General features: G+C 39.9%; 1 protein-coding gene across 2 annotated transcripts; it reads left to right on the top strand.

Moving 5' to 3' along the window:
* Positions 1-2,919: 2,919 nt before the first annotated feature.
* Positions 2,920-14,701, top strand: IL7 (interleukin 7). 2 transcript variants are annotated; one of them, XM_077186668.1, is made up of 6 exons: positions 2,920-3,337; positions 7,020-7,162; positions 11,242-11,328; positions 12,095-12,247; positions 13,557-13,709; positions 13,814-14,701. In XM_077186668.1, exons 1-5 carry the CDS (start codon positions 3,328-3,330, stop codon positions 13,701-13,703), a joined length of 540 nt encoding a protein of 179 aa, XP_077042783.1. In that variant the 5' UTR covers positions 2,920-3,327; the 3' UTR covers positions 13,704-13,709; positions 13,814-14,701. The 2 variants fall into 2 exon arrangements, with proteins under 2 accessions (XP_077042783.1, XP_054500101.2); XM_054644126.2 differs by having other exon boundaries at positions 13,557-14,698.
* Positions 14,702-19,712: the final 5,011 nt, after the last annotated feature.

Below are 19,712 nucleotides of genomic sequence, written 5' to 3'. Positions count from 1 at the left end.
GGAGAACTGAATCGTAACAAGAAATTTTGTGCTTTGCAATCATGTAGTTCTCATGTAGCAATATCAGTATTCTGGTAGAGGTTAATATGTAATGCCTGCTTTTCTAAGAATGAATTTGATCATGTCAGGAGGATCTCTAAATTTAAACTCGCTTAGAGAAACTGTCCTCAGGAAATGTATTGAACGTGACATATGTTCATACACAAGCAGCTAAAATTACTGGTGCCTTTCAGTTGTTAGATACACAATTTTCAGTACTCTCTTTTATGGTTTAAAAAGTTATTTTCAAAAGTAGTGTGAAAGAGAAAACTACACACATTTGCAGCAAAGCCCTGTATTGGACTACATCTTTCCAGAGACTGTTTATTTGGAATCTTACTTATCTACATAATAAAGCTAATATAACTCCTATTAAAACAGTCAGCTCTGTAAATTCTCCAGGTATGAAAGTGAAGTGGGACACCTAATGTCTTGGAAATTCTACAGAAATATTTCAGTTTTATTCTACCTCCAAAGGTTTTACCCACAGCCCCAGACAAGCTGCAGCTTAATTCCACTCCAGAGGAAGATGTCTCCATTACAGCTCAGCATCAACTGTGTTTTGCAAAACAGGTAAAGTGATACCAGTCATTTAAACAAGGTAAGACTCAGCTGGGATAGACTTTTATATGTTCAGGACTCTTTTCATGATTTCTTGATTAAAATGGGTTGTTAAGACAATAGTCACATAATCAATCTTAAATTCCTTCATTTAATTTTTCAACTGGTTGCTGTTTGGTTTTCCTTTTAAAAAATACAGAATTCTTCTGAACACTCGAATTTGATCTTTTGGCAGGTAATCTTTTCAGAAAGAAGCCCCAAAATAATCCTAAATCACTAAAAGAAACACTTTGAAAACAAAATGCATATAGGGATTCAAGATATTTTTAAAAACACATAAAAGTTACAGACAAAGTTTGAATATTTTACATACAAATACATCAAATAACATCTTAATCACAAATTTATGCCCTGGTCCAGGGTTAGGTCACAGAAGAGGGATTGACTGGATCTAAACACACGACATGGGGCAAAGTACAGATCACACCATCTATTTGACACTTTGACTGAATAAAAAGTTTCCCATACATTTACCAGACTTCATCTTAAAAAAAAAAAAAAATCAAATCCTGCCACTACTGAAGAAAAGAGCAAAACTCCTGTAAAAGACGGCAGCATCACCTTTCAGTCATGTTTTCATTAATGCATTAAGCTACTATACTGACTTCTTCCATCAATTACATTATTTAAAGAAAAAAAATAAATTGAAGCAATTACCAGTCTTCCTGATGTTTCAGCCAGAAAACTAACAAACAAAGAAGCTAAAGAAGTATTTCCTTTATATTTTGCACCCTGACAATCTGCATAAACAATCTCATTTTGTGAACACACATGTACTGTTGTAAGAAATTGGAAGAACTACTTGTCTAGAAGGTAAGTTGATTTTGGTGACACAGTTTTGTATGACTGGAGCTTCATAGTGCAGTGTTTTCAAAACATTTGACTATTGAAAATGCAAGTCTCTATGTACCTGACCATAGAACAGATATTCACAAATTTTATTGCATTACACCAGGTACTAATCTCCCCCCAGAAGAAGAGTCCTGTGGCATTCTCTGATTCGCACATGCCAGCAAATTGAAATGCACAGAGATGTTTTTAGACAATATTTGACAGAAGAGAAAAAACAAAACAGCAAATGAAAACAAGCAGAAAAGTGACAACTTAAGACACAATAAGTGCTAGATAATTTAGCCAAGAAAGAGGCAAAATCCTTGTTCAAATTCAAGAACTGAACAATACATCACATCCAAGCTGGCACTCATTTAAGGAACAAGCAAGTACAGGCGCTCCTTGTGTCAATACTGATCCCTGTTCTCTGCCCAAATCGTAGTCACGGGTAATCACTAATGGAATCAAGCAGCTCAAAGCTGTAGGTGTGGAAAACCTCCTCTGTCTTGAATCTTGACAGAATACTTCTGAAGAAGAATTGACTAAATTATTTTCCAAAGAAAAAGAAATGAGAAATGTGTAGCCAATCTAAAGCAGAGTCTAATTCACAGACAATAAAGGGGATGAAGGACCTCCTCACACAGGAAGGAAGCAGCACAATTTCAGTTCAAGAGAATGGGAGGAAACCATCCTGAGGATTCCCCATACTTGCTCCTTAATAGTCTCACCTCACTATCTATCTCCCCGTAGAAAAGCACTCTTGTGAGAAGAAAGAGGGGTTATGGAATCATCTCTCTGTGCTCACGCAGAGCAGGAAGGGTGATGCAGAACTCAAAACTCAAAAAGTTTTTGGGCAGGAGATGTGAAGGGGACTCCACTAAGATATTTAATACTCTGTTTTATTCCAAGCCTTTTGAACTGCACATGAAAATTTTTTGCATTTTGAATTTACCAAGAAAAGCACATCTTTCTACATGTTTGCCTTAAAGAATTTGGGTGTCTTCCAGGCTGAAACACCTTCCTGAGCCATCCACCATTCTTTCTCAATCCTTTCATATTCCACAAAATGATTTTGCGGGGGAAGAGAGCAGGGGGGTAGGGGAGGGTGTAGACGACAAACTGTGCAGAAACCATCCACTTTTCACTTCTGAGCCCATGCCAACAGCCTAGGGTAACCCTTGACCGGAGACAGAGCCCTCTTGGCAGTCCCGCCTTCCACAACCCATCCAAGGGCAGCTGAGGGAGCGAAAGGGCAGCGCATCAGCTTTCAGCTTTCAAGCTAAGCCGCTCCCCTCTGAAAAAGCGACTCCACAACATGCAGTGATTTTTTTTTTTTTTTTTTTTTTTTTTTTTTGCAAGGATATCCTCCCCGCGGATGAGCGGCTCTTTCCACGCGTAGTGCCAAGATCCATCCTTCCCTCCCCGGCCGCACACACGGCGCTCACTGGGCGTGTAGCCGGGGCTCTATGTAATCCCGGCCGGCACAGCCCGGCCCCGCCACAGCCGCTCCCGGGGATGCCGCCCGCCCCGGGGGCCGCGCAGCCGCCCCTGCCCGCCGCCGGCCCGCGGGCAGCCCCGCCGCGGCCGAGCAGAAAGTGAAAGTGCGGCGGCCGGCGGAGCCCCATGGGAAAGGCAAAGCGCGGCCGTCCCGCCGCCGCTCCGGACAGCGCCGCGGTGCCCCCGGGCGGGCGGGCTCCGGGGGGCTGCTGAGCCCGGCCCGGCCCCTCCCGGCCCCTGCGCGGCGCTCCGCGGGCTGCGGCCGTCATGGCCCAGGCGGCGCCGCCACCATGACCGCGGACCCGTCGGCGCAGCTCCCCGACAGCCTCCGCACGGACCATGTTCCATGGTAAGGAGCGCGCCCCGCACCGCCCCGCTCCGCAGGAGGCGCCCGCCTCACCTGCCCCCGGGCCGGCCGCGCTCCGCTCCGCACCCCGGCCGCGCTGGCTCCTCACCTGCTCCGCTGCCTCCTGCCGTCCCGCCCGCTCTGCCGGCGCGGTGCTTCCCGGTGCCTTTTAAACCCTTGGTGACGGCTGGGGAAATTCCCGGTTTCGCTTTTTTTTTTTCTCTTTTCCCCGCAGAATGAAAGTAAAAGAGTCAGGTTCCCATCACGCCAGCTGCCGGGAAGGGCGGCTCGGGAGTGGCAGAGGCAGCGGGACAGCGTGGGGCGGGGGAGCTGCGGGAGGCATCGCTCCACGCCGGTCCGTGCGGCTCCCACCGTCCTTTCCATGGGCACCTACGTTCTCATGGGCATCTGCCTGCCGTGGGCATCTGCCTGCCGTGGGCAGCTGCCTGCCGTGGGCATCTGCTTGCCGTGGGCAGCTGCAGCCCCGCGGGTGCCCCCGGAGCAGGTGCGGCGCAGCGCCGGGGGTGCCTCGCCCCCGGGCGGGAGCGCTCGCCCGCCCGCCCCTCCGCCCGGGTGCAGCGGGACCCGGAGGGAAAAGAGCGGCAGTGACCCGATCCCCGAGGGAATTGCGGGCTGCGGAGAAGAGAAGGGGGCAGAGGAAGCGTCGCCCCCGAGATTGGGGTTGTGAGATCGGGGCTGCTGCGAGGATCTCGCTGGGTGCCGCCGAGGACGTGCCCCCGGGTGTATGCACAGGAGGGTGTTTTAACGTTAAAAAGCCAGGAGGTTTTGGGGTTTTTTTGTTTTGTTTCATTTTTTTTTAAATATGTGGAAATACTGGAAAACTAGCTCTTCCTGGATTTGCTAGGAGAATTTTTGGGGCTTTCCAGATATGACTTAGGAGTTTCTGGGAGTTTACTGGAAAAATGGTTTATTACCAGTAATGCTGTCTTTTTCTTTTGAATTGCTGGCCATATGGAGCACCATAAACTCCCATTCTTTCAAAGTTACCTAACTTCAAGAAAATCCCTTTCAATTTTCAGTCTAGATCTCATAGAATTTTTTGACACTTGTCTAATATTTTTTCCAGAGGACTCATTTAGGAATGTCTGAAAAAATTTGATTACCATCCTGCAGTGGCCCAAGGGACCTCATGAGTGTGCAACACGTGATCTACTTTTATTCTGTAATTTCCTCATTTAAAAAAGATTGGTGATCTGTACAATATCTTATCTCTTATCTCTACTTGTTGCCGGAGAAGCCAAGTTTAAAGTGATGGAGTCAGATTGTTTTAATTTAGAGGATTGCTATTTTCGTCCCTTCAAGTATGTTTGTGAAGCAACATATCCAAATTGTTTGTATTACCCTACTGGTGAACAAGCACTGCAGTTCATCTTTTGCACTGGAATCAAGAGGTGCAATGGGAGATTGGAAAAATGTTGCCCTATTATTGAGTTCTTCAATATTTTTTGTAAGTGTCTTTTAAAATACTAAGTCTTCATCCTTCAAACTGATAAATCATGCAACAGAGATATAGTTAGCATAGAGATTTACAAAGATAAAGCTCTGTGGAAGTCAGGTGTGTCCACTTTGAGCTTGAAGATCATAATAGAGTCACCTTACAGAGTTTTTAAATTTACTACATTTAGGATCCATTTAAGATTCACTGAGCCCATCAGGCTAGATTTCTTGAGACATTAATAAACCTTGGTTGATCAGTATATGAAAAGGTCAGAAAATCTGGTTTTCAACCCGTGAAATTTCCAATTAGAATTTCTCAGGCAGCTTGCTCAAGAATTCTGTGGTTTAGCTTGTACAGGTAAAATTTTTCCAGTCCTGTTTCTAGGGCAGAGGTGTACATAATCACATGTTCACATGCAATCTATCAGAAAGAGAAGGCTTCACTAGTCAGTATGCATTCTTCTTTGAGGATTCAGTCTGCTGTGAGTTGGCTGGGATGGGCTATAAGGGACTGTGTTTCTTTTAATGGCAGTGAGCATGTGGTGTGCCTGTGGTTCTTGCATTGCAGAAGATAGGTGGGTCAATGCAAATTATGGTCAAGTTCCATTGCTGTTTTCTTAGTTGCTCAAAATTGCTCTCTGAGGACATGATTTACTTGTGATGCCCAGGTCCAGAGGTGCCCATCTCTTGAATGCTGGATTGGCTGTACCCAACAGCCCATCCCTGACAGAGAGGAAGGAAAATAGCAGCTGGGGCCAGGGCATCCCCTCTTCCTTTCCTGGCTCCTGTCTCACAGGTACTCTGTGTGCAGTTGTTGTTCTTACTCAGTCAGAGGTGAAGATGGGCAGAAACACTGCATACTCCTCCAGGAACCTGCTGTGATCTTTGCTAGTCCTCCATCATAAATTTCTACCTTTGTTTTTTCCCCCCCAAACCTTCAATTTAAGCATTATCCTAGCCAGACTAGCAATAGGCCAGAGTCTAATTATTCCTGATCATGTATTATCACGTACTTGGTCTCCTTCTTTCCCAGCACCAGGTGAGTCACCTGCAGCCTCCTGTCAGTCTCTTCAGGTTCTTTTGATGTTTTGGTTTTTTCTCTCTGCCCATCCTCACAGAACTCATATTTTCCTGGATGTCATGCAAAGACAGAAGACCAGGGGTCAGAGCAAGGGAAGGCAGTCTAGTACAGGGACAAGCAAAGTGATGGGCAGTGAAGTTTGCTCAAAAAGATTGCAGAAATCTTGTGGAGAAGGTTGTGTTGCTGCTTTATCTCATGTTATGGCCAGTAGCATGGATTTGTACATTTGGTCTGCCTGAAAAGGTGTTTAAACAACTTTTGTTATAGAGGTGTGTTCATGGAGATTTGTAGTTGTCAAAGGAAAAATGGATAGTCAAGATTCAGCTGCAGGTTAAGACACTTGAATGTCTAAACATAATATGATTAAAACACTCCTCTACCCGTGTTCAATGTGGTTATGGTCCAATAAAATACAATGCTTGCAGTGAACCCTGAGGATGAATTCAGCCCAAGCAGTCACCAAGTAGCTGGTCAGCTCAATAGCTGTAGGCTCTTATCTTTCATCATGATATTTTCTGAAAAATTCCTTTGCTAGGATTTTTCGCCTGAGAAGCTGAGAAGCCTCCAAAAAGAAATGTAAACAATAATTATCTGATTACTTGGAATGTGGTCTGGAGGTTGCTTACCAACAGGTGCATCTTTGATTGGTTCCATGTGAATTTTTTTTAATTAATGACCAATCCCAGTCCAGCTGTGTTGGACACTCTGGTCAGTCATAGGTTTTTATTATTCATTCTTGTGTAGCCTTCTGATGTCTCCTTTCTCTTTCTTTATAGTATAGTATATATATAGTATAGTATAGTTTTAGTATATCATTTCTTTTAATATAATATAATATCATAAAATAATAAATCAGCCTTCTGAGAACTTGGAGTCAAATTCTCATCTCTCACCTCATCCTGGGGACCCTCAACAACACAACAGCACTTATCCACACTGGCTGAATCATCTTGTGGTACGGGGGAGTTTAGACACCAAAGAGTGTCTTAATCTGGAGGTGAATCCTTCCCTCTAGCAAGGCACAAGTCATTTGGTTGTACAAAGATCCCTTTTAAACTATTTTAACAGATTACAGAATGTATTTGTTAATACAGCACACAGTCTGTGACATTAACTAACATGTACCTTATTGTTCTTATAATCCAGCCTTTTTTAGATCTACCTTACCAGTTCTGCCACTGCTCCTTGTTCTGTCTCCAGTGAATGCATCTACCTGTGCAATGGGAAATAAAACAACAGAAATCCGTGTGAAGTATGAGAATATACTAAGTCACGACATCAATGAGCTGGTAGGTAGTAGCTTCTTGGGCTTATTTTTAGATGCTAACAATTAATAATAAAATATCTAATGTTAAAACATGATAAAAGACCGATTTTAAGTCACACATTATGCTGGAATGGTGGTTTTATTTGAGGGGTGCAACAATTCAGTCTCTTTAAAATCTCTGAAATCTGGATAGTGCCTATTTGCATGTACAAATTCTGTGATACAGTGTTTTGTGCCTGTGCATTATGTACAGACATATGTACTATTTGGCCATACATCATATAGTTGATCAGAAAGTACTTTTTTCCAAAGTAATTTCATTACTACTTCTCTTTATATGATTTTATCAAGAGAAGAAAGCATTACAGCTGTAATTTGTTCTACTAACTAGAGTTCTTGACTGAAGTTTTATGTTGTCCATTGAATACAAATGCACAGAGGCACAAAATTCATATGACAGTAAAAGTTTGTTTGTATTCTAATAGGTTTCTTTGTACCCATTAATATATCTTATTTAGCCAAAACAAATTATATTTTCTAGATAGCAGCAGAGAAGAGCTTAACATTCTCATGTGTAAATCTCCTACATTATGGCTTTATCAGCCACATTTATTATAGCTTTGCAAAATAATTTCTTAACAGTTTACCAGTCCATGCCCAAAATTTACCTTCCAATTCTTACTCATGAATTATTAGCAAATAAATTAATCTGTCAAGAACACTTCCATGGGGAACACTTAAAACAGTTGTATTCGTAGAGGCATTCCCACAAAAAAATGTGATTTTCCTGACAGATTGTTACTAAATGAGAATTCCCCATACTGTTGCAGTCTTAAATCAAGATCTATTTGCATGAAATACAAATAATATGCAACCTTTTTCCAAGGGAAAAATCAGGAGTCATTGCATTTCCTCACACTTACAAACTACCACCATCCTTCAGAGCTTTATGGCAGTGGTCTCCAACCCAAGGCACATCAACCCTCATCTGGAAAAAAAATACCTTTAGGGTCAGGGAATCATCTTTTAACATTTGGGTTATGTTATGTTGGTTAGGATTATGAAGAAAGAAAGGTAGTTCTCTGCATATAAATGACTGTTGTTCTTCTATTATTTCTAGAGTCCCATATTGTTGTTATTAGATTTCTAAAGTCCATACCTCTTTGGCATATTCTCATGGCTGCAGATCTTCGTTGCACGGACTCCTTCTGCTGTACACTGTTCTCTCTCGGATCAGGGCTCCTCCAAGGCTCTCCCTGACTGGCTACCCCACCCCCTTTTATCCTGGTCATCTTCATTGGTTACAGCTGCAGCCCAATTAAGGACATCGCAACTGCAGCCCATCAAGGGCAACCGGGACCTGCGGGACAAAACCTCTATACAGAAATTCAAATACATTACATTTCCTCTACTATATTTCCCCCTTTTCTTTTACACAAGTTAACAGTTGTATAGATGTTCTATTACAATACATACATTTCTCCATGACTCACAGGCCATGTACAACCCACATAGCTCCTTGCTCAAAGGCCATACTCCTCCACAGCTCCCTGACCCAAAGGCTATGTTCTGTCACAGCTCTTGGCCACCACAGCTCTCAGCTGTCTTATGTTCTACTAACTATCACATCGGGATCACCACTTGTTGTTCTTTATTATTTCTAGAGTCCCGTATTGTTGTTGTTAGATTTATTTCTAGAGTCCATACCTCTTGGATGTATTCTCATAGCTACAGACCTTCACTGACTCCTTCTGCTGCATGCTGTTCTCTCTCAGGTCAGGGCTCCTCCAAGGCTCTCCGTGACTGGCTTACCCGCCCTCTTTTATCCCAGTCATCTTCATCAGTTACAGCTGCAGCCCAATTAAGGACATCACAGCTGCAGCCCATCGAGGGCAACTGGGATCTCTGGGGCAAAGCCTCTATACAGATATTTAAATACAATACATATTCTCTACTATATTTCCCCCTTTGCTTTTACTTAAGTTAACAGTTATATAGATGTTTAAATACAATACATATCCTCTACTATATTTCCCCCTTTGCTTTTACTTAAGTTAACAGTTATACAGATATTTAAATACAATACATATCCTCTACTGTAAATGACTTTATCCTGAATGAGGCATCAAATTTAGAGAGAATATTAATGGCCATATTAGAATAGAGGAGTATTCCCTTTAGTTTGCTGTTGTATTTCTGACAAAAAACAAGTATTCCCTAGAGAACAAAACCAAACTCTCTTGGTGAGCAGTTAGAAGACAGCTGACCTATAAGAGGAAATGATACGAAGGAATAACATCCTCTGGGAGGCAGATCCTGCTGCCTTCTGGTGGTGGTGATCCATGAGGTGCATCCCAGCCCTGCTCAAGATGCAGAGTCAGGGAGGCTGAGGGGCTCTCCTGGCCTGGATAGGGCAATGCCTTGCCACTGTCCTATTGTAGGATGGAGCTTGATGTTGTATATCAAAATAAATACATAAATAAAACCTTAATGAATTAATGTTTGTGAAAACTAATGGGAATGTATTGAGCTCTGAAGCTTTTACTTCCTAGAAGACATACACAAGCAACTACTGTGTAAGTTTCTTTATTTTTTCTGCCTTTACTTTTAACTGTTTAAGATAAATTTGTCTTCTATGTATAATCAGTGTATTGTTACTGTAAGTTAACAGCAAATAATATGTGTGCTGTGTGGGTGATAGCACTGCCCAGCAGGCACTTTCCTGCAACTGCAGAGCCAAAGTCAGTGGCTTTCAGTTCCTCAGCCAGATGTTTGGAGCAGCTATGGGTTTGCTGCAGAGCAGGATAGTGAGTCATATAATAGATCTCTGTAAGGTAATTAAATTTTCACTAATGCCTTTTCTGAGGTCAGGATTTCCCTTAGGTTGGTTTAGACACGGCCAATGAATTACCTTCAGATGTGGTTACTGTACATTATACTAAAGGTGATCTGAGGAAGCCAGAGAGGATGGAAAATCTCATAGCAGTTAGCAAATGAAGTGACAGATATATAGCTTTTAGAATGATTATATAATTATAAATTTTGGTGCTGTGACTGGAGCAATATCTGTTGTGGTGCAAGAAAAGATGTGCATTAGCTTCCTGATGTTTGTGGTTTGGGCTTTTTAATTTGGTTTTGCTGTTTTGTGGTTTTTCCTTTGTCAGTGAATATTTGACTCCCTAAACTCTTGGTTTTAAAAACACTTTTTGGATAAAGTTCTGTTTATCTTGGGTGAGCTTCTGAAATTCAGGCAGTTTCTGCAGAAAAACTTTAGGAATTAACTGTCTGATGTGCTCATATGCATGGCTAAGTGAAGAGATCTAAAACAATACTGTCGTGAGCTGCCTTTTTAAAGCCCTTTGGCTTAACTGGAATGTCTGGATACAGGCTGAAGACAAAGCTTCTGTTGAGTTGACTTCCATTGTCATCTTGATGACAAGTGTGAAAGTGGAAGAAAAAACTACAAGAGAGGATAAAGTATTGATAAAATATTATAATCAGGCAAAAGACCATGTGATGTTGCTTAGGCCATCTTCTGTTATTACACATACAAAGTGAGTGCTACCATCTGTTTAGAGCTAAGACATGTATTTATTGAGACAAACATTGACAAACACTGTATTCAATGCTACAATTCCATTGTAAGATTTAAACATTGCTCCATGTCTCAAAATTTCCAAAGAACAAAGCAATTTGATAGAATATAAAGATTTAAATTGAACAGATTTGTGTCCATTTCTGGGCTCCCCAGTATGAGAGAAATATGAAGCTACTGGAGAGAGTCCAGTGAAGGGCCCCTAAGATGCTGAAGGGACTGGAGCATCCCTCTGATGAGGAAAGCTGAGAGAGCTGGGGCTGTTCAGCCTGGAGAAGAGAAGGCTCAGAGGGATTTCATCCATGTGTGGAAATACCTCAAGTGAGTGGGCAAAGAGTGCAGAGCCAGGCTCTTATCCACAGTGCCCAGTGATGGGACCAGGGGCAGTGGGCACGTACCAGCACACAGGAGGTTCCTTCTGAACACCAGGAAAGAGCTTTTTGCTGTCAGGGTGACTGAGCACTGACACAGTACTTTCATGTCTAAACATATACGATATTTTACAGGTAAAAATGTCTGCAGAGAATCGTGACAGGTGCTGCAAGAATAAAAAATATGAAAATATCAAAGTGTTTTTCTGCAATGATACTGAGGTAAAATTTAATTTTTCAGAATGTAGAGAATACAAACCCAAGTGAGTTCTTTGTACAGTCCAGGATAAAATAGGGTGATAGGATAGTATTTAGTTTTAAAAGTCAAATCACAGTATTCAGGATGGTTTGTTTTTTGAATCTGGAATTATATGTGTTGAGTAAATTGATATTTTAAACATTTAAATATTAAGCCATTCCATATCCAAGAAATGTGGGGTTTTATTCCCTACTATGAAGATTCTTCTATATTTTTTAAACAAAACAGATACTTTTCTTTTTAGCAATGGAAGTAAATATTACAATTTCCCAATCTCTTTTTAAAATTTTTTTACAGAAAGTTATATTAGCTAAACTTTTCACTTCCGACCTGAAAGCTTTAAAATAGTAGTTTTGGCAGATTTCAAATGCCAGAAAGCACAATTGGCAGCTGTTGCTACAGATTTTTTCATGACTTGGTAAAAGGACTGGCTGCATAAATCATTTGTTTTCCTAACTGCATCAATTGATTTGATTACGGCTGTGATTTCTCCCTAACATCCTTATGCTACTATTATTACTACTAAAAATTGCTGCTTTAAATGTCTCAAAAAGATGGCAGGTAAGTCAGATTAGTTATGTATTTTATTGAGAAAGATTTGCACTATGAAAACAAGAGAAACCAATAGTAATTGATGGAGAGTTTGGGGTTTTTAAGGATAAACCAACATTGCAAATAATTAATGGTGCACAAACTTTTCAGGACATATTTTCCTTGCTGTCTTGACAGGAAATAGAATCACTACAGAGCATGGCATGCAACATGCTCAGATTCTTTAATAAGCAGAGGATCAACAAAGCCTTTAGACAGAAAGCAGCATTCGTCTCATGTGGGACATTACAAGTTCTACAGTGTAAATGTGAAAGACCTAAAAAAGAAAAGGTGAGTTGTATTCAACTTTAGTGAGTAATAGTTTAACTCTTATTTTCTAGAGCTCTTCAACACAGACTATCACATCTGCCTCTAAAAGATACAACCATCTTGCACATGTTCCATGCTAAAGGAAGTTTCCTCTGTATAGTATTTGTCTTGTAATAGACATTAGGCCCAGTGCAAAGACTCAGAAAATCATCTGGAAGTCTACGGTGAAGATACCTGCTCTGGTTCAGTAGTGAACTGAATTTCACTTAACTAATTCTCCAGTGAGAGACAAGGACTAGACTTGTGCAAAGAAGGCATTTAAACTTCTCTGGAGTATTGTCAGAGTTGTAACTTCTCACTAACTCTAAGAGTAATGTTTAATTTGGTTTCTCGCAACAAACAATTAGGGTGAGATTCTCTCTTTTCTGTAATCTCTTTGGTCTTTATTTTAACCACAATCTCTCAAATTCAACAAGAACAATTGGGTATGATACTATTTGGGTTTTTAGTCTTTGGCAGAATCTTCTTTTTGAGGTGCTGCTTAAATGTAGCACAGTGATCTACTGACTACTGTAACAAAGGAAGAATGTTCTTTTAAGTGTGGCTCAGTGTTACCTATTGAACACAAAAATATTAACCAGCATCAAAGTATCCTCATAGGCACCAAAAATATAGTGTTTAAACAGATGGATTGAAGGCTTCATTTAGCTTTTTATTTTTCTCCTTGAAGTGGAGAGACTTACAGTCTGGGAGGAGATCTTCAAAGTAATGTTGGTGTTTATATTTTCCTTTGTCACCTCTGGTGAATCCAACATTTGCCTTACATCCCAGTCAAGTCATAGAAGTCAGTGTCACCCTTGCAACTCCTGCCTAACCTTATGGATTCCTGCTTTTATTTAAAGATTTAATTTTAATTAAAGTAATTTAGAAAGAAAAAAATGAGCAGTCATTGAATATGAACAAGGACTACAGTAGTTTTGTCTGGCTGAGATCTTGAACATTAGGGCACAGCATCAGCCCCTGGAACTGGTCTGTCTTGTTCCACTGGTCTTGACACATATAGTCAAAGTTTGGCTCACAAATTATTTGGCTTTATTTTCTCAGTCCTTCAGAAAATGGAGGATAAATTTTAATCTGTGATGGAGGATGTACATGTTCTCGGTTGGACAGGCTTGTTTCAGGTGTTCTTATTTGCTCTGAGTTAAAGCCACATTCTCACAGTCCCATGGGCAGGGTCTCTCCAGTATTCAGATGTAAAGCAATTGGTTTGCTTTGAAAGATGGCTACAGAAATAGAATAAGCAGTTCTCATACAATCTGTTCTGTTTCAGGTTTGCTCACATGTATTTAGTTTAGAAGATACAGAGACAGGTGAACAGTCCAAAAAGAAATGTAACCAAGAAGTTTGTGAACTGAAAGAAAATATATCTAGCCTTCGATCCTGCTGGAATAAATTTGAAAAAATAATTTCCAGGTGATTCCAGGTGAATCCTGCTCTTTTCTTTCGAAGTGGCATTACTTGGTATCTTTGCATTTTATATGCATTCTTCAAGTAAACTTGCTCGCTTATATGAACACTTTGTGCCAGAATTCTGATGGAAGGCTACTGTACCTTGTTCCTGGAGATGACAGAAACAGAAATGGCTGAACCAAGCTGCTGAAGTCCGAGAAGTGGAAATAGAAGACCAGCATTTGAAACAAAGAACTCTGCAGAAGTCTGTGTCCAACTTTTGTGCTCTGGAAACTACTCTGAATTTTCCAATTCTTCAAGTAACCTTATAATAATGTCATATGAAAGCAGCCACTTACATGTGTACTGGATTTTACAAAAACATCTTGGAATCTGCACGTGAAGAAAAAGAGTATGAAGAGTATGAAAAAGTAGCTGGTTGCTTTATATTTATGCAAAACACACCAAGGACCAAAAGTAACAATTTACCAAAGCAGCAGATTATCGTGGATATGTTCTCCTGACACAGAAGTGGTTTTGGTGTGGGTCTGATGGGTCTGCTAACTGATTTGGGTTTGGAAAAACAGGGAAAAAGTTAGCTTTTTGAAAAAACTCAAGAAGGGTACTGATTTTTGAGAGATGCAGCATGCTTCTGCTGGCTGAAGCACAGGCAAGACTGAATCCTGTGGAAGAAGAAGAAGATGCCTGAATGTAAGTTGTTCAGTTGACTGGAAACAGCACTACACTCATTCATTTGATCAACCCAGAGTTAGCTGCAGGAGGAGCTAGAATTCCTTAGCTTCAGATTGTGATTTCTCATATGCAATTATTTTATGTAACATGTTTTAAGATGTTAGGCAAACATGACTTAAAATATGTGAATATTGTCAGAGAATAATATATTGGCATTTAACTAATAAAGTGCTCATATTTTATTTTGAATAAATAGAAGTATTTTTATAGTTATTACACTTTTGCAGTTTCTTACTTTGATATAACTCCTTTGGTAATAAAATATTTGTCTTCTATGAAATTGGGCTGTTCACTTTTTGACTACCATTACTCTTTTTTTAGGTTTTATTCAGAGATAATCATTCAAAGCTCAGTTGGGGAATTCCTGTCTTAAAATACCCATTTCTTAGCTGCCTGTAACCTGCCCAATTGAGGTAAACATTTTCATACCAGCCATCTGCCTTGGACTGAATACTTCAGGAAAGCTTTAGTAAAGTCAGCCTGTTGTTTCCTGGTTTGAAGTAAACTAACATAAATTGTTTTATCTGTGCTATACAGAATTTTTCTGTAAAACTACTCTGTAAAAATGTTGGTATTCAGAACAAACACCCGAAAAACCAGTAGGATGTACTTCAAAGAACTGTTAGCTCAGTTGATTGTAAAGAGCACTAGTTTTATGTGTTTGACTGGAATAAGATTGCTCTCCTGAATCTGAGAGGGAAGAGGTTAAGAGCAAAGCATACCATGCTTTCCTGAAATACACCCTCTCCAACCCCCCATGTATTGATGCTGATGATGAGGCAGGGGTGGTAACTTTGTAAACTGTGACTGAGACTTTCACATATTCTCTTTAGCTCTTTGTATAAGAGATGGCAACTTTCACTCCAAACACCTTAAAAAACCGAAACCAACCCCAACCCATAAATCTTTTATGGAGCAGGGAAAGGAACCATTTCCCAGTATCACACTGCAGATAAAGAGAATGTAAGCACAAGTGTAAGGACTTCTCTGGAAGTCCTTTCTTCTGAAAGAGGACCCAGGAGACTGTGGATTCAGTTGGTCTCTGAGACTGAAGTACGGTTGTTTTGATATTTTTTGGAAATTCAAGAACAGCTGAAAGCCAGCACTTATTTCCTAATAACCACTTGGCAAGCAAAGGGCTGTGTGAGTTAAAACAAAAATACACAGATGCAGTATTAGCTACTACAAAACTGAAAGGTCAGTCAGTGTAAGTTACTTAAGCAGCAGTCCACAACTTAAGTCTTGAGAGAAATAAAGCAATTCCAGGACTACCCTGGGCCAAAGACCAAGGGTAGATCCAGAGCAGAAATTTAAATGAAGTGATTATGAAACTGTGGATTTCTTCTGATTACTTCTCTTAATAAATATCCTGCCTGTCTGATTCTTGTTGCCAAATTTCCTGTTGTCACCAATTACATGTAAACACTAACTGCTAAATGCATTGACTTGTGCTCTTTGATTTGTTCCTTCAATTTGAAAACTTCCTCAGGTTTCCTGAACTTTCAAATGTGGCACTAAAGTGCTTTTCAGGAACTGGCAAAGGAATGAAAACTGTGCATGTTATTGTCACCATCATGCCTACCTGCCTGCCACCTTCACTTATGCATTTATTTACTTATTTGGCCACAGAAAAGAAATGAGTAGGTCAAAACCATGATTTAGAAATACATGGAATTTATGGGAAAGTGTCAAGGATAAAAACGTAGGTATTTAAATTGAAAGGATTTTCACAATGTTGTTGCAAGAGGTTCAGGTTTGAGACCATCTAAAGAACCTAAAGTGCACAAGTCCATGGGAGCTGATGTAATACATCTGTGGGTTCTGAGGGAATATCTGAGGACATTTGAGAAGTCATGGCAGTTCAGTCCCTTTGGATGGCATCCTGTCCTTCAGCTTGCTCAGGGTGCACTCAGTCTCACTGTGTCATTGATGAAGATACTAAAAGAGCACCAAAACAAGAGTTTTAAAACAAGAGTCCTGAGGGACAGCACTGGATACCAGCCTCCACCTGGACATAGACACATAGACACACTGACCACCACTTTCCAGCTGTATCCATTCAGTCAATTCCTTTTCCACTGAATAGTCCACCCTTCAAATCTATATCTCTCCAAGTACATTAAAGAGCTCAGTAGAAGGAAGTTTCCCCTAAAAAAAAAAATGAAGGCATTGATCTCTATTCATCCATATTTAGGAAAAAAAAAAAAAGCAATCCAAACCCTTATTGTAATTTCTGCTCACATAAATGAACTTCTGAAGAAAAATATAAACAACTTCCTTTTTTTCTTAATAATTTCATCAATACAACAGTGCTCTAATGTCATGAAGGAGAACAAACCCAGATCAAGCTAACTATGCCTTACAGTTTTATTATTAAGAAGAAGAAGAAAAAAAAGAATTACTAAAGATGTCACAGTGATAGGCTCTACATAAACTAAATTCTCAGTATAATTGGGGAAATAGAGGAGATAGAGGGTTAACTTTAAATAAGCAGATCACACTGATTTAAATATCTGGTATGTTTTTCAAGGTGACTTAGGAATCCAAATCTCATCTCACTCAATTAAAAAACCCTATTCTTTGTGTACCTGAGATCAGACATCACAATATTAATAAGACTGAAATTATATTACCTACCTGTATGCTATGTTATATAAGATAATTTTACATTTCACTACAAAAAATTGCACATCACAAAAAGCTTTATTGGCATATTTGCTTTATTGTTAACAAGTGCCAAATTAGCATTAGGTGGTGATTTACATTTATTAATTAAAACAGAACTGACAATTTAAAATAAACATAATATACAAAATAAGAGGCAAACAAACCAAGGAATTCTGGCAAAAAAAAAACACCTCACTGGATGGTCACAAACAAATATTCCATGTACTGAGGGGCAAGGCAAACATAATAAATGCAATGCTCAAAAAATTAATCACGTCCAACACATGAATGAACACGCCATTTAAAAACAGAGAACATTAATAAATAAACTTATGAAGAGAAACATATTAAGTGTCATATGAAGGATGAACATCAAGAGTTAGAGCAATCATATAAAGTAGGTTTTGTAACAGTTGTACTGTACTCAGCACTTTACAGATCCCACCCAAATCCATTCATGGTTCTGCCAGAAGGCCAAACTGAAATATAGAACTATGGTAAACCATGCACTTCTGTTTAGAATGTGGGTTCAGTATTCAGCCATATTAAACTGAGTATTTGATTTGCTGACTCAAATGTTCAAATTGGGAAAATATAATTTTTGTAAAGAATGAACACTTATTAAGAGAAAATATGAAGAAGCTGTTTTCTGGCAAGATGAAGTAGAATGGGACTAAATAGGATTCTCCAGAAATGTGTATTATTCTGGACTGATGTAACACCAAAAAACCAAACCCAAAACAAACCAAAAAATGAACTAGTATGCAAGAGTAATCTCTTATACTGTGAATACTGGAATGAAAATATCAACCAAGTAACTACTGAATTCAGCTAATGAAGTCTTTTACCTAACACTTCTTCCAACAACAACACTCAAACCTTACTTAGCAGATGGAAAAAAAACAACCAAACCAACCGGCAACAAAACAATCACAAGTTGGAATAAGCTGTACTTGAAAGGCAATTAAACTATTTTCACCAGTCACTGAAACAAGTTTTACCAAAGATGAAAATTCCACCTTCTCATACAACCCATTTAACTATTCATAGCTTAGTCAAGCTGGATAGAAATACAACTGAAAAAAGTGCTCTTACTAAACACAATTTCTTCAGCCAAGATTAAAAACACTCATAACAGGTTTGTTCCTTGAAGATATACAAAGTCTATGTGATGGAAACTGCACTTCTTGTGACCTTTGTAATACATAGACAATACCATTCAGTTTTATATGTTTACACAGTCTACATCAGTGTGCACATATCTTGTTTATTTAAAGTACTGCAGTCATACCTCCTCCCACTGACTCGGCAATCAGGCATCATGCAAACACTCTCCCTGCATTTCAGGCACTGGCTCTCAGCTGTGATGGTGGATTAGGAGTCAGGCCCTTGCAGATGACAGAGCACTTCCATGATGCATAAAGCCTGGGTCAGGTGTTACAATACACCCTGTGCCTTCCCCTCCTGTGAAGGCACGGGACGTGTGGCTGCACACGGGAGAGGCTCAGAGCTGGAGCACCGAGGAGAGCTGCCCCTGCCTGACCCCCTCCCAGCCAGGGAATGCTCAGGTGGAGCTTTCCCCCTCCCTCCAGTTTGCAAACTCCCTTTGGCAAATTTGAAAAATTCTGCCTATATGTCCATTTCATAGTTACAACCTGAAATGGGGGTGAAGCACTTTCCTGTGCCCACCTCCCTGCAGTGGTAAGAATAATTATTCATAGAAATACATATTTTAATTGCTGTATATTTGGAGATTCCAGTTCTGAAACTACCTAGGGTGTGGGCATCATGCATAAATATAAGCCTGTGTAAGGTACATCATATAGCAATTAAGCTTTATGCTATGCTGTTTTTACTATTGAAGCTAGCATTTTTCATAACTCCATTGCACTTTTATCAGCATAGTTCCAATGATCTTGCACTACTTCCTGGCACAGAGAGGTCCTTTGTAAAAGAGAAAATCACAAAAGTAGAATGGGAATGCAAACTCCCTCAGGCCAAACACCAAAACCAGCCTCTTCTTGTTTTATCATTGACCTTTTACCCCCCCACCTTCTTTAAAGAATGGAAGAACATTAGTGAGAACATTAGGAAGATAAAATGGCAGACAGTCAATCTGTTATAGGGTTATACATTGGTATGGGAATCATCACAACGATTGCATCACTAAATTTCACTATAAAGAGACAGTGCATAGTTCATGTTTTTTCATCCCATGAAAACCAAGGCATAAGGGTGTGGAGAAGACTAGGGCAAGAGGGTTTCTATGTAGATCACCAATAAATTAAATTTGGGAACTTCCTGACACATGTAATATACTAAAGACTGAAAATTCAGACCAACTGAATTTTTTTTTTTTTCTTTAAATATAACAAATTTGTTTCCCACATTCAGTTCTTTGGGGATGTTATGAAAACCAATCCACTGTTTTGTACAAACATCCACTGAGATGGAATTACAGTGATCTGTGTTGATACCTTGAGAAATACAGGCTAGGGTCTGTAACATCACAGACTTCAGAAACCTATGTCATTCAGTAAAAAAACCAGTTGATAAACACAAAACATATTGGGCCTTGTAAGTCTTACCATACAGCACCAAACTACACAGTCAAAAG

This window comes from Agelaius phoeniceus, chromosome 1, assembly GCF_051311805.1.
Source record: "Agelaius phoeniceus isolate bAgePho1 chromosome 1, bAgePho1.hap1, whole genome shotgun sequence".
NCBI lineage: Eukaryota > Metazoa > Chordata > Aves > Passeriformes > Icteridae > Agelaius > Agelaius phoeniceus.
Note: the sequence above shows the minus strand (reverse complement) of the source record. Positions and strands in the feature narration are given on the sequence as shown.

Coding starts and splice junctions, on each gene's coding strand:
- IL7 (XM_077186668.1), top strand. Junction 11,329..12,094: donor TTTTCTGCAATGATACTGAG/GTAAAATTTAAT, acceptor CTGTCTTGACAG/GAAATAGAATCACTACAGAG. Junction 12,248..13,556: donor AAAGACCTAAAAAAGAAAAG/GTGAGTTGTATT, acceptor GTTCTGTTTCAG/GTTTGCTCACATGTATTTAG.